The sequence below is a fragment of the Varanus komodoensis genome, unplaced genomic scaffold (assembly GCF_004798865.1).
Source record: "Varanus komodoensis strain SLA01 unplaced genomic scaffold, ASM479886v1 scaffold9, whole genome shotgun sequence".
Taxonomy (NCBI): domain Eukaryota; kingdom Metazoa; phylum Chordata; class Lepidosauria; order Squamata; family Varanidae; genus Varanus; species Varanus komodoensis.
In genome coordinates, this window is record NW_025336598.1 from 14,074,288 (window position 1) to 14,088,254 (window position 13,967).

The 13,967-nt window shown below is 43.0% G+C and overlaps 1 protein-coding gene across 4 annotated transcripts in view; it reads right to left on the bottom strand.

Annotated features, from left to right (window-relative positions):
• SEL1L3 (SEL1L family member 3) overlaps nucleotides 1-13,967 on the bottom strand; it is a 69,822-nt gene that overhangs the window by 25,905 nt on the left and 29,950 nt on the right. For 3 of the 4 annotated variants that reach the window (XM_044418121.1, XM_044418120.1, XM_044418119.1), the window contains 6 exons: nucleotides 12,353-12,920; nucleotides 9,126-9,252; nucleotides 7,777-7,898; nucleotides 6,136-6,251; nucleotides 4,350-4,405; nucleotides 573-705 (listed from right to left, as the gene is read on the bottom strand). In XM_044418121.1, the coding sequence (XP_044274056.1) occupies nucleotides 573-705; nucleotides 4,350-4,405; nucleotides 6,136-6,251; nucleotides 7,777-7,898; nucleotides 9,126-9,252; nucleotides 12,353-12,914 (1,116 nt within the window). In that variant the 5' untranslated portion in view covers nucleotides 12,915-12,920. Of the gene's footprint in view, nucleotides 1-572; nucleotides 706-4,349; nucleotides 4,406-6,135; nucleotides 6,252-7,776; nucleotides 7,899-9,125; nucleotides 9,253-12,299; nucleotides 12,921-13,967 lie in introns of those variants that run through there. The other variant, XM_044418122.1, reaches the window with a different exon arrangement.

Consider the following 13,967-nt stretch of genomic DNA (forward strand, 5'->3'; position numbering starts at 1 on the left):
AGATACAAGCTTCTATGTGTGGATGTTGAACTTGAGATAATATCCACATACTTTTGAGATAATATTGAGTAAAAGAGAATTATACTTGTGATAATATTCATCCAGTTTGAGAAATAGTTTATATACAGTTTAGCTGCTACATGGCACTGGACTTAGTTATACTGGGCCAGAGTACTGAGTTTACTGTCAGTGTTGTGAAAGACAATAAAGTTCCTGTCTAGCTTTCTGACTCATGTGTCCTTCAGACCTTGCATATCATGGTGCTGGTGGTCACATTTTAAACCAACAGACTCCTAACAAGGCAAATAGAACGACACGGCTTCCTACATTAAATGCCTCCTGCACCAATAATCCTGCAGTATAACTGGAATGCAAAGGAAATACTTGCTTGCTTTTTCTGGACCGCAGGGTTCTACATAGAGGAAGAAAAAGCGCAAGCAAGTTCACCCTCTATGCTATAGGGGAGGAGCCATGACACCCCGCAGGGTAAATGAGTGAGGCTCCAGACTTAAAATGATCAGCCAGATTGCTCTACATTCACTCCCACATATTTACTATTTTTATATGCTCACCTTTCCAGTATCTAAGCCGTTAAGCCGATAGTATTTTGCCGGTCCAAAGTATCCTTCAATACCTGATGAGTATGTGCTGCCTCCCAAAGCCAAGTATCCAGAAGTGTCATCAAAATAGAAATCTTCTCTAAAGCTAAAGGAGAAAATAAGCTGAAGTTCTTCATATTCTGAACCACTGTGAAGTAAATATATCTGTGTCCCTGGCAGGTGGAGGGTTCCACCACTGAATGCTTTGGAAAGTGTCTGGTGGGTCACAACCAACTAGGAAGGCAAGTAAGCCAAGAAAGGATGATTGTACGAATGTCCTGTGGTGGACTTCTCAGGTTGGATACTGTGAGAACAAAATGCTGGGCTAGACAGGTTTTTGACCTGATCCAGCAGGCTCTTCTTCAGTTCTCACAGGATGGAAAGGAGAGCCGTTAGATAATAACGCAGCCGCTATTCTAAGAAGCAATATTAAAACTGATGAAGCAAGCCAGATTCTGGGGAATTATTCTGCAAGCTGAAATCCTATTACATATACACAGCAAGACATCATCTCTATGGGCTTTTGTTTTATTTATTTTTTGTGCCCCCCCTGCCCCCAGCTCCTTTTGCTTTTCATCCTACCCACCACTGAAACATGGCCTCTGAGAGCTTCCCTGAAATGTAATTTGGCCCTCTGGTCAAAAGAGGTCCTGCACCTGATCCATAGTGTCTTAACCCATACATGCATTCTTGCAGCATGACCAAAAATGGCTTTATGTGTTGCAGGATTTCCCCACCTTTGATTTTTCCATAGCTTGCTGTGCTACGCCCTGCAATCTGACTAAAGCCCTCCTTAACTGGTCACTGTGATTTGGTGGATGGCCTTCTTAAGTCACAATGGAGCTGTATTCTCTCTATTTTGTAATAATGGGTTTAACAGTTTTCCAGGGGATGCTCAAATATTTGGAGTCTTTCTATAATCGACCCTGACTGGCACTTCTGAACAACTTTATCCTACAGTTGTTGTGAAAACTCCTTGGTCTTCCTGATGCTACTACAGTAACAATCTCTTGGGCCTTCCAGCAACCATTTATTTAATCTGAGATCATGTGGTACTGGAACTGCACACAGGTGTGTGACTTCTAGAGGCAGCAACTTATTTAGGCAAGCCTCAAAGGAGGTGAATACTTACACAACAAACAGGTACCAGTTTACATTTACTTTTCTGCCACACTCAAAGTATTTTGCACGGTCACAGTGCTGAATATTTCTTGTGCATCTAGTGGTAACAATGCGAGTCACATCCATTTCAATTTCAGGTTGTAACCCAGGAAAATGTGGAATAGCTAAAGGGCAGAGGAATACTTCTGCAAGGCACCATAACAAATCCTACTCATCAAGGAGCACGCCAGAAGCATCTCTGCATAGGACAGTGGTCTCGGCTCCTCTCCTGGCACAGGCAGATCACTGATTCATGTAGAAACACTGGGGAGAGACTTTGCAGAAAAACAACTCTTCCACAGTGTAAGAAAAGTAACCACGGCAAGTGCAAGAGTAAAGTGTGCTTCCTATTTTAATCGACCAAAGTGTGCCCCAGTAACTTTTATGATAAGGAAGTATGTTCAGGAGGATAATATGAAGGACTTAGTTCCAACAGTTTGTGAGGACTGGCTAATCTGTAACTGGTACGGGAGCTACAGCCTGGGATCTGGTCTCTCAAAGTCCCAGGAATGTTGCTAGGAAGGCAAGAGTGGCATGATCCCTTGGCAGCCACCTTCACCCAGCCTTAAGGATGAGTGAGACAGGCTCAACCCATGTGAGATGTTACTGGAATTCTCTTGTACCTGAGCCAAAGAAAAGTGGTCCCCAGATGATAAATGCATAAATCATAAAGCAGTAGTGTTGGAAAGGGCCAAGAAGGGCATCAGGTCCAATTCCACTGCTCAATACAAGACTCCAAGTTAAATCAGCCTTCTCAGATGGCTATCCAACTGCATCTTGAATGCCTCTAAATTGCCTGCAACCTCCCTAGGCAATTTATTCCATTGTTGTTCTGCTCAGAAAGCTTTTCTTGATGTTCAGCCAGAATCTGGCTTCCTGTAACTTGAGCCTGTAATTAATACAATTAGTTCTTTGTCAGGGTTGATATACTGAAAGGTTAAGCAAATGAGGGAATCGTTTCCCTGATCAAATTGTCCTGCGTCAGCTGAAGGCAGTGATTCATTTGATATAATCATTAGTAAAACTGAAAGCATGCCAGTTGCAAATACAGTATTAGGCAAGCCTGCGAACTTCAAAATTGTAATTAACATTGAGGTGATTATCCTTAGCAAGTACAGGAGAGACTACATATATGTCTCAAGGATGAAATGGAACCATCAAATAGTGCCAGTGAAACTGAAAGTGCCCAGCAACCTTAGTGAAAGAGAGTTGCCTTCTGTTGAAATAAATAAGCAGTTATCAGCTTATCATGCATAGTCCTTTCAGTTGCTAAAATACATTAGGGCACAGCCCAATGAGACTGCCTGGAACCCTCCCATTACGGATATCCTATGCAGAGCAAAAGGAGCACAGAGGTGAAGGCTGCCTCCACAGCCCTCCCATGGCTGATGTTGGCTGTCTCATCTGCGGAGCTTTGAAGGGTAGGGGAAGATGGCTGAGTTGCCAGCAGGAGGTATCATATCTTGGTGGTGCTGGTCCCTTCCCATCCTGCCCACTGGAACATTCACCTAATGCTTCTCCAAATTTGTTTTTATGGATTTAAGAGAACCAGTTTGTGCGGTTCTTCCCACACTGATTGCAGTAGGAGGCATTCTGCGAATGGAATCCTAGCTCCCATCTTGGAGTTGTTTTCTGAGATGAGAGCTGGGACTCTGAAAACTTCTGTGAGGCTCTAGACCAGTGATGGCAAACCTTTTAGAGACCGAGTGCCAAAACTGTAACCCAAAACCTACTTATTTATCGCAAAGTGCCAACACTGCAATAAAACCTGAATACTGAGGTTTTAGTTTAGAAAAAACAACTCACAGCTAATCCAAGGAAATCCTTGGCAGCGCACTGACTAGCCATGCGAAAGCTCAGACAGGTTGTGGCTAATGAGTCGCGGCTTGTGACGTCATTGCCTGGAAGCACTACTCCTTTCTGAGCATGCGCATGGCCCCTATGTGCGCTGTTATCTGGGGCGATCCTGGAGCGACTCGGCTCGTGTGCTGACAGAGGGCTCTGCAGGCCCACTGCGGCACGTGTGCCATAGGTTCACCACCATTGCTCTAGACAATGTGTAGGTAGGGGCCACAAGGATCACTCTGTGGATGCATTATTATTATTATTATTATTATTATTAAGACGTTTCAAAACCTCTGTTTTCCCCACATATTTCCAACAGAAATATATGCAATGTTTCAATCACATTAAGCGTCCTTCGGTTTTTCTCTCCCAAATATTTCATGTCAAATACATGTAGCATACTAAGCAAAAACAAAACAAAACATAGGATACCTTTTAAGGCTTGGTTTACTAAATATAATTAAACATGCCTTTTAGGGTGTTGAAAATAAATTCTGCCACACACTGAAAAAAATCTTATGCAATCCTCCAATTCAAAATTTTCTAGAAAATCTACATCCATGGTTCAACAATGGTAAAGGGCCCACAGTTGGGATTGGAGGATCAAGAATACATTTCTTTTTCTTTTCTTTTTTGGCAATAACCTTGAGAGTAGCAAGAAATGGAAGAGATAGGAAAGGAAAAAAAGTGTAGTTATGTAAGAATACACAGTACCAGTTTCAATGAAAGAAAGGTTGGCCTTACTTGAAAGTTTGACGCTGATGACTTTCCAGATTCTTTCCAACAGTGGTTATTTCAATCTAAAAGGAAAACTATTTAATATTATTTCTGCAAGTGAGCATTCTAGAAGACAATTAAAAATAAAATTCTTATCGTCTTGTCTCACAAGTTTTTATCAGGATGTTAAGCTGATCCTTTGAAGAATACACAAGAATTCATTATAAATCTGGATTAAGCAACTGCACTGGATTAAACACATTGTCTGATCCCTTCCACAGCAGCCCTTCTGGCAGCTTGAAAATGCAACACAGAGAATCAGGAGATCTCACTAAAGGGGGTAGTAATGTAATGAGGCGGGCAGGCAAAATTCAGGCGTTTCAGCCCTCTGGAACCCCTCCTCTTGTGGAAGCAGATTCTGGATCCAACCCCCTAAATATGAAGAAAATCACTACTATATTTCTGCTGCTGTACTTCCTCTCTCTGGAAAGTCTAAAGGCCTGGTGCAAGACAGGAGAGATCAGGAACCTTGGACAGACGTAACAAAAGCTACAATGAGGTCCTGTGTTTATTTGAAGGAGCCGTCTTTCTGGCCCTCTTTTCAAGATGGAATGCCAGCTACCCTCTCCATAACCACCACCACCACTCGCACTTTTGGAGAGAGTCCTGGAAACACTGTCCAGGGAAGGTCCTCAGTACTGCTTGCCCTCGGGCCCCAGGGGATGAGAAGTCAGGTCAGAGGATGTGGAATATAGTCACACTGTGTGTGCAAAGCGGTGACCATTTCCAGAATCCCCACCACCAACAGTCAGTATGCATGCACATATGACAGGTGCAAAAATAAGCAAGCAAATTAATGAAGGAAAAACTGCTGCTACGGGAGGAAACTGGCTTTCCTCTCTTTCTTCTGGCAGCCTGCCCAGAGGTAAACCGCATTTTGGCTTCATTCTGTTAATAGTGCTAGGAGGGATGGGAAAAGGAGCATGGGGACCTGATGCCCCTCTTGGTTCTCCTCACCCTTCAGTTGGCCTGATATCCGCCTTATCTATATCTGTCTACCTGAACACTGAATGCTCCAAGCAAAAAGCTCTTAGTGTGACCAACGCTAAGGATGTTTCTCTTGTAAGTAAACAAATGAATGGCAATGTCTCCTGGAGCCCTCACCTCCTGGAAAATTTCATGTCTGAGGCAGCAATTGCAAGCTAATTGCCTCATCTGGAAGTTGTATTTATGTATTTATATATTTATTAGATTTATATCCCACCTTCCCCCTTTTTCTTTTTAAAGAACTCAAAGAGCCTTATTCTTTCTCCTGTTCTTATTCTTATCTCCACAACAACAACCCTGTGAGGTAGGTTGGGCTGAGAGGCTGTTATCGGCCCAAAGTCACCCAGTTGGCTCCATGGCTGAGCAGGGACTAAAACCCTGAACTCCTGAGTTCCAGACCCACACTGTTAACCACTGCAACAGGTATTGAGAATATCAGTAAAAGGCTGAAAGTGGACTTAATACAGGAGCACATCCTTAAGCTGTGGACAGGCAAGAGCACCAGCAGATCAAATGCTGGCTCAGCCAACATCACTCTTTCCCTCATGTTTCAAGTGGCCCTTTTAGTAACAGAAAACCCTGCTTCAACATCCATGCATTAACCACATTATCTTTTAAAGGGAGGCATTTTGGACAAGGTACATCTCAGGACATCCTCAAAGCTCTGAAACCATTTCTTGCATCTTCCCTCATGGTAGCCTGCAATCCTTGAATGCATTTGCTTTGCCTTTAGCTATGACAGGGCTGCTAGAGAGCTTACACATACCTGTCCTCCATTAACAGAGAGGTCAAACCGAAACCACTGCTTCAGTGGGAGGAGGAAGGTTGTTTTTACAGCAGTATCTTCTCCTTTGACAAGGTGCATCTGGATGTGAACATAACCTGAAACACAACGCAAACAGAACACCAGTTAAACTATATTTTGAAGACTGAAGGGGGCTTTCTTCCCAACTATTTACACAGATAGGTGACTCCAGATGCTCTGGACTACAATTCCCATTGTCCCTCACCATTACCAATCATAGGCCAAGTCATCTGGAGAGCCAAAAGGTGCCACCCCTAATATAGGGGCAGGCAGCTGCCTGATGGTGTTATTTTAAAAATATTGTTTATTATATTATATTATTTATCATATCCTGCCTTGTAGAGCTCCTAGTCATCTCCAATTCAGTAGACTGATCAGGGCCACAGCTCCTTAGCTTCAGCAGTGACCAGGTGTTCTCAGACTAGTCACTGGGTCCCCGCTCGGCTCTATCCCTTAAAACTATATGGTGTCCATTCCCACAAAGCAGCTCTCACATAAATGCCTCAGGATGGGAGGGAACCACTGAATGTCGTGTAGAAGGCATTGTTTCTGTTTGGGGATTTTATATGCAACTGGACCAATTTCTTATGATTATGACCACCCATTTTTGAGCTGCTGACTTTTGTTGGAATTGGGGTGGCGACACAAACACCACAAACTCCTGAGGATGTGTTTGTTCACCCCAGTGTAAGTACACTGGCAAAAACACACTTTTCTGTGGAGACTGTATCCACAGAAGCACCAGTAGGAAATGGCTGATGTATTGGCTAGAAGAGGGCTTTGGCTATTGTGCACTCTAGAAATGGAACAGAGAAGTAAAATATGTCTCAAAGGCTATGCAGACTATTGCCAGTTTAATGATATTTTAAGTGCCACAGCATCCTCCAAAGTACCCAGTGAATTCTTATTTGTTCATTAGAGATCTTCCTTCACAGGAAAATTCCACTGCATTATAGTTTTTAAAGTGCAGCCAGCCAGTAACTATCACTGCAGATTATTTTACGATAAAAGAAGGCAATCTCTACGGAGTGGTACCAGTTTCAGCCATGTACCTTATAATGTAATGAACACAATTAATGGTCCCATTTTTGAAAGAGACCGAAACGGGATATGAAGTAAGGCAAACTGGAGAGTCTGGGAATGGTATACACTGCCCCCCCCCCACGATACGCTGCTTGCTCCATCCCTTTACCGTAACTGTTAGTCCCAAAAAGGGGGTGCCACTCCCTATACGGACCTGCAGTTATGCAGAAAAGTGGCAGTACGGGAGATGCTACAACTTAAGATGCCTGGATAAGTGAACATTTTGTGCCTTATGATGTGAGCACTGTAACACGAGATTAATAGGGGGCTGGTCCTCTCTACCATTTGTTTTCATTTCTGTACACAGAGGGCAGAGGGGGCATGGAATCAGCCACTTTTTGGCACATCATGTATGTCTACTCCCCATCCAATTATATGACCCTGCTTCTTCCCACTGCCATCCATCTGACTGACCTTCCTACAAGATTAGGAAGGATGCTGAAAACCAACATTAATTCAATTTGCTTTTGTGAAGGCATAAGAGATTAAAGTCTGTCTGTATGTTTTCCTTCTACTTACCTTCATCAGTTAGAAACACAGCAGGAGTGCCATACATTTCTTCAGAATCAATGAAATAAAATATTCCACACAAGGATTGTTTGCAGTAACGAAGTAAATAAAGCCAGACTGAAATAGTAAAGCTGTACAAGCAGAAAATTCAGATCAGGAAATGCTTCTCGTCTGTTGTTAAAACTTAAACATGATACAGCAAACTGGTCTTCAAAGAGAAGTATCATCACTTTCATCTAGTCATCTTTTTAAAAAACAGCCAATGAAGGGTGCAATCCTATTAAGGCTTAGACAGAAGGTTTTAGACAGTTTTGGTTTGAGAATGCATAGGAATGTTCCCTTGGATTGTCCATTAAGATCTTAGAGGCAAGTACTATAGAAATGTTGAGTTGTGAAAAAGTTGTAGAGAGAGGAAATTCCTTGCACCCAGCAACAGAGAGAGAAGCGCTTAGCAGACACCCAGGGTTACAAACAAGGGAAATGTCAGGAACCCTCTCAAGGCAGCAGAGCTCAAAGAAGCGCAAGGTTGCTTCTTCTAGAGATGACTCTTGATGCAAATAATAGGCCCAGAGGATCTGGCTGGCACCCCTGAAAGAAAACAGTTGGTCAGCCAAGCAGGCTGCACAGCTGCTGCAAACATGTCACCAAACAAATAAGGGTGCAGCTTGTACTTCTTGCGGAAAGCAAAGAATATATGGAAACACATTCTTTTTCCACAGCTCTGTCACAGCTAGGTATGTCTGTGCTGGTTATCAGAATACAAAATGAGATGGTGAGACTGGAGTCATAAAAAAGATATATCTACAGGATTGAAATTAAATCTCGAAAATCATATTTATATGAAGGCAAATGCATGGAGGCGAAATCACTGATGATTGATCATTGGCTAACGAATAAACTACAAAAAGTTTGCAAATGCCTTGCTGGCTATTGTTTGAGATACAATAGCCTGATTCAGCAATGCAGTTCATTCTTGTGAATTAAGAGATGATGCCTGATTTCAAGCCTACTGCCAAAGCTTCTAGACATGACAGAATTGTGCAGCTTCTTTCACTTGCTTAGCTATGGCTCCACTCTCTTGCACATGGAGAAACAGAACAATGCAGAATTAAAGTATGTGAACCACAAGCTGCACCAATCACAGGAATGCAATGTGCAAACAATCAGAGGAATGAGAAGCATTATTGGGGAAATAATTGTGCAAGCAAAACCGCAGTGTTTTTTCAATTATAACTTTCCGTAAGACAGACTGGGGCTCTGATAAAAGGGAGTTGGAAAAGAGGAGTTTGATGGAAGAAACATAATTTAGGGTTTGAATAGCAAACACAATTATATTCATAGTGGTTTTATTTACTTACGCAGGGTAACTAATATGATACTTTCTGATTGCTTCAAGGTCTCTGTTTTTAAATCTCTGAAAAGTCTTCACAAGTCCTGCCATCTCTCCACTGGATGCATAGGGAAAAGTGAGGAGCTCAACCATGTCTGTAAAATGCAACCATTCTTAATTTGCTAAGCACCACAAAGGGCCTTCTGCTCCACTACCATTTTAATTCACAATGCCTACAGTGTTCCCAGCCAATGTTTTCATCACACCATCATCCTGCCTGCATCCCCAGTGCTTATTCCATCTTTTTTTCTAATTGCAGAAAACCTGTTAAACAGAAAAGGGCAGAATAGCTGCACAACCATCTTCCAGTTGGTTGCTCGTACTAGGAGTCTTCTAAGGGCCACTCCTATGGTAACATGTGATAGATTTGGATTTAGTTGTTTAGTAAATATTAAGGAATGCATGAGAGGCTAACAAACACTGCATTGGTTTGTCAGATTTTAAAGATGGTAGACACAATTCTGGCTGCTATGTCGTTGATCTTATCAGGTTTACCCAAAGTCCCACTAAATTCAGTAGAATATAATCCCAGTTTTAGATGAGTTTTCAAAGGACTCACCAATAGCTGGACCTTACGAACCTACCGTTCTGGCAATTAAATGTTCAGGAGGTGTGCTGTACTATCACACCAGTGCAATATCGCAAACTGAGGTGGTGAACTGATTCATGGGGTTGTACTGGGAAAACAATGTGGATGCAGAGTGCTTCCTGAGAGAGGATACTGAGCTAAAAATCAAAAGGCATTGTGCAAGGATTCCATCTTTTCTTCCTCAATGGATTATTTCTGGTAAGCAAAAAGACAGAAGCAGAGGTGAAAAAGCTCAGGGAACTGAACAATGACAACTTCTGGCCCCATCAAATTCAGTGGATGAGGCAGGCCAGTTGTGCAAAACAATTTTTAAAAGCCTGTGATTGGATTCTTATCTGCCTTCCATGGATGGAAGGCTTTGCTCATCACAGGTGAGACATTCCCTCTCACTTGCCACTCCACTGTTTACCCCATTTAGCAAGGCCTCCCGGCCATCTTTTCAGGATCTTGAAGGGGCTGGCATAGGAAAGACAGGGCATGGAAGCTGGCTTCTGCTAACAGAAGTGCACATGCCTGAACACAGATCCAGTCTCTTGCCTGGAAACACCCAGATATTACTAAGTTCGCAACAGCTTTCTCTTCCAGAACCCAAGCAACATCGTTGGTCTCAGCTCAACATTCCACAGAATCATACTGGGAGAGGCCAGGTCAGATCATTCCATATATTCTTACAATAAATAACACTGCAGGTTAATACTGGGCTGGAGCCAGACTTAGTTATACCTAAAACAGACCCACTAAAATCAATGGGACTTTAGTTGTTACTAACTCATTCTACTGAATTCAGTGGATCGACTTAAGGCCTTTTCTATTTGAGATTATTAATCCACTTGAATTTACTTCTGCATTTGTTATAGAGCTGACATCCAAACATTCCTTTTTGCTTTTCCTTTACACAACCTCTAGGTGGCGCTGTGATATAACAGAGTAGTGCAATTACACAAGGAGAAATAGGTTTCTCTACTTTCCTTAAATAATATAGCATTCTCCCTGATCTAAGAACTCACAAAATGTGTTCTTTAAAACCAGAAGCAGAACTGGGGGTGAGAGGGACACATTGTTATCAAAAGACCTGTGAACAGGAAATGATCCATGCAAAAAAGGTAGGCATGAATTACGTAGAAAAGTTCTAAGCATGGCCAAGTCTGGATCTAACCTGTCTTTCAACAGCCTTTGATAATGGAATAGTAAATGGTCAGCAGCTTTAGGTTTTCCATCACTAGTTTAGTTAAGAAAACAGCATATTCTATTCTATGCAGCGCTACAGCACACCTCTGTGTAAGATCTGGTTTCCAATGTTAATTTTGCATTCAGTACTGTTTACTGACAGAGATGCATGAGATAATGTTCTGATGTTTGCTACTGCATCACTTTTATAGAGACAGAGGAGGTTCCTTGTCCGTTTGCCTGGCTTTTGGAACATGCCATACCTGAAACAGGGCCAAGATTTCCTACCTCCTGAAGCAGTGGAAGCAGCACGCCGGCATTGTTGGGGCGTGTGGAGGCACACAACTGCTGCTGCCACACACAGGTGGGGGAAGAAGGGTGACTGGAGGGAAGGCACTTGTGCTGCCGCACAGGGAAGGATTAAGAGGAGCAGGAGCCACTGCCATATCCGTGGGGAAGGAGATGAGTTGCTGCCACGTGAGGGGAAAGGAAAGGCGCATAAGCCACTGCTGTGCAGAGAAATGCTGAAAAGGAACATGGGCCGCCACTGCCACCTGCCACTCTGTCCTACCTACTCACGGCCTCTGCCTGCCTGCCTCTCAATACCATGCCGTGAGGGGTCCTTTGGGGCAGGCGTGGGTGGAGAGCCCCCCTGCAGCATGTCAACCCCAGGACTGCCTCCCCACCAAAGCGAGGAGTGGAACAGCTGCTGCCACCAGCGCTATGCCTTGCGGCATCACGTGACCAGCGCACCAGGGAGCCACTGGGCCCGTGTGCAGCCTTTGCTGAAGTAGGAAAGCAGCTGATGCAGTTTTCCAGAGCAGCCACTCACCCACCTCTTACTTGGAGCCAGGCAAATGATGGGCAGTAGCAGCTTCAGTGAGCTGGGACAACTGCTTCCAACAGTGGCCTATGCATCCTATGCCTCCCTTGGAGAGACGCAGGGAAGTGGCAGTATCAGGACCCACAGTCTTCCTGGCAGCAGTGTGTGTGGATCCAGCACCTTTCCAGAACCATCACCTGGAGTGGGAGATTTTCCCTGCCTCATGGGAGGGCCAGCCCTGATCTGAAACCACGGTTTGATCTTCACTTGCTCTAACAAACCAGTTTAAACAAACTGCAATCCTCTGAATTTGGACATAACAGAGAACAGTGGCTTATTTCAAACTTGAAGTGAAAAGCTTCTGACCTCCTTCTCACAGCTGTTAAAAAAAGGAGGGTGGGAAAACACTTGAGCCCAAAGCCTGCGTGGGCTGATTCACATCGCCTGGTTTCTTCTTGCGTCTTGTCATAATATACTGACATGGGTTATTGGCCATAATATACAGACAAAAGATTTCAAATTTGTCCCATCATGCTGGCATCTCACCAGGAGCAGATTCTTACCATGTGCTGCTTCACTGCAGCGATGCCTCTCTCACAAAAGACGAGATACCTACCATGCTCGTGCAGACACCAAGGTATTCGGTTTGCCTGGAGTCTCCACGTGTATTCCAAGCTCCACTTCAAACACACGTTGTGTTCCTTGTAGGGCCGTTCAAAAGGCGGAACAGTTTCCAGCAAAGCATAGTCCTTTGCAATAGCTTGCAGGTACGCTTCCCTTTGTTTAGTATGGTGGATGTCTGTTTGTTTGTGAATGATCCATGCATGCAGTATCACTGTGTGTACTATCAAGGAATGTCTGATGATGTAATCATCTCTGAAAACCATACTGCTTGGAAACGTCAAGTTCACAGTTTTGTTCACAATGGTGTGAAGGGGCTTGCCATTTTCCCACCTCTTTTTATACACCGACACAGCAGTTCTAAATTCAAATGAAGCTATAGCTTCTACAGTAACTAAACAAGGTTTAGAGCATAAATAGTTCACTGAAATTTGAGTATCATTGCGAACTCTTTTGTTCAAAACATTCAAATTAATAAAATCTTCATAAAATGCACTATGTTCAAACTGTGAAGAAAAAGGTGTTGTCAGTGACGTTTCTCTTCCAAAAGATGACATACATTGCTAGGAAAGAAAAATATATAAATGAAAGCTGTTTCTTTAATATTTAAGCAAAACTGATACATGAATTTGCTTTAAATTTTTTCATTAAATATCTTCTTACTTAAACTTTTTGCAGAGTTGTGTACCAAAGAGTAATTTGTGAGAGATTATATAAAATAATAGGTGACCTGATAACAAAAAAGGACATTTATAGGAAGCAGAAGGAAGGCCAGGCTACAAAGGAAAAATACAGGCAGCTAGCATGGAATTGCAGGGAAAGCATCAGAAAAGTGCAGAGAATGATTTGAAGACGACACAAAACTGGGTGTGATAACTAATACCCTGGAAGTCAGAAAGAAGATTCAAGGTGATCTTGATAGGTTGGAATACTGGGCTGAAAGCAACAGAATGACATTCAATAGGGACAAATGCCAAGTTTTGCACCTAGGAAAAAGAAACCAAATGCAGCATTCCAAGATGGGGAATACCTGGCTCAACAATACTGCAATGAGAAGGATCTTGGAACTGTTGTAGATCACAAGCTGAGTATGTGTCAACAATGTGATCAAGCTGCAAAAAGGGCAAATGCTATCTTGGGCTGCATTGATAATAGTATCACTTCCAAATCCTGTGAAATAAATAAATAAATAAATCCTAGTTCCCCTTTACTCAGCACTGGCTAGGCCTCATCTGGCATATTGTGTCCAGTTCTGTGCACCACAGTGGAAGAAAGATGCAAATAAGCTAGAAAGGGCTCAGAGCAGGGCAACAAGGTTGATCCAGGGACTGGAAACAAGCCCTGTGAGGAGAGATGGAAAGAACTGGGCATGCTTAGCCTTGAGAAGAGAAGACTTGGGGGAAGATATAAAGATACAATACCACTATGGTATGATAGCACAATGCAAGTATTTGAAAGGCTCTCACAAAGAGGAAGGACATGATGGGTGTGCCTTAATGATGAATAAAGGGCTCAACTTGTAGGAAGCCAGATTCTGGCTAGATATCAAGAAAAAATTCCTGACTGTTAGAGCGGTACGGCAATGGAACCAATTACCTAGGGAGGTTGTG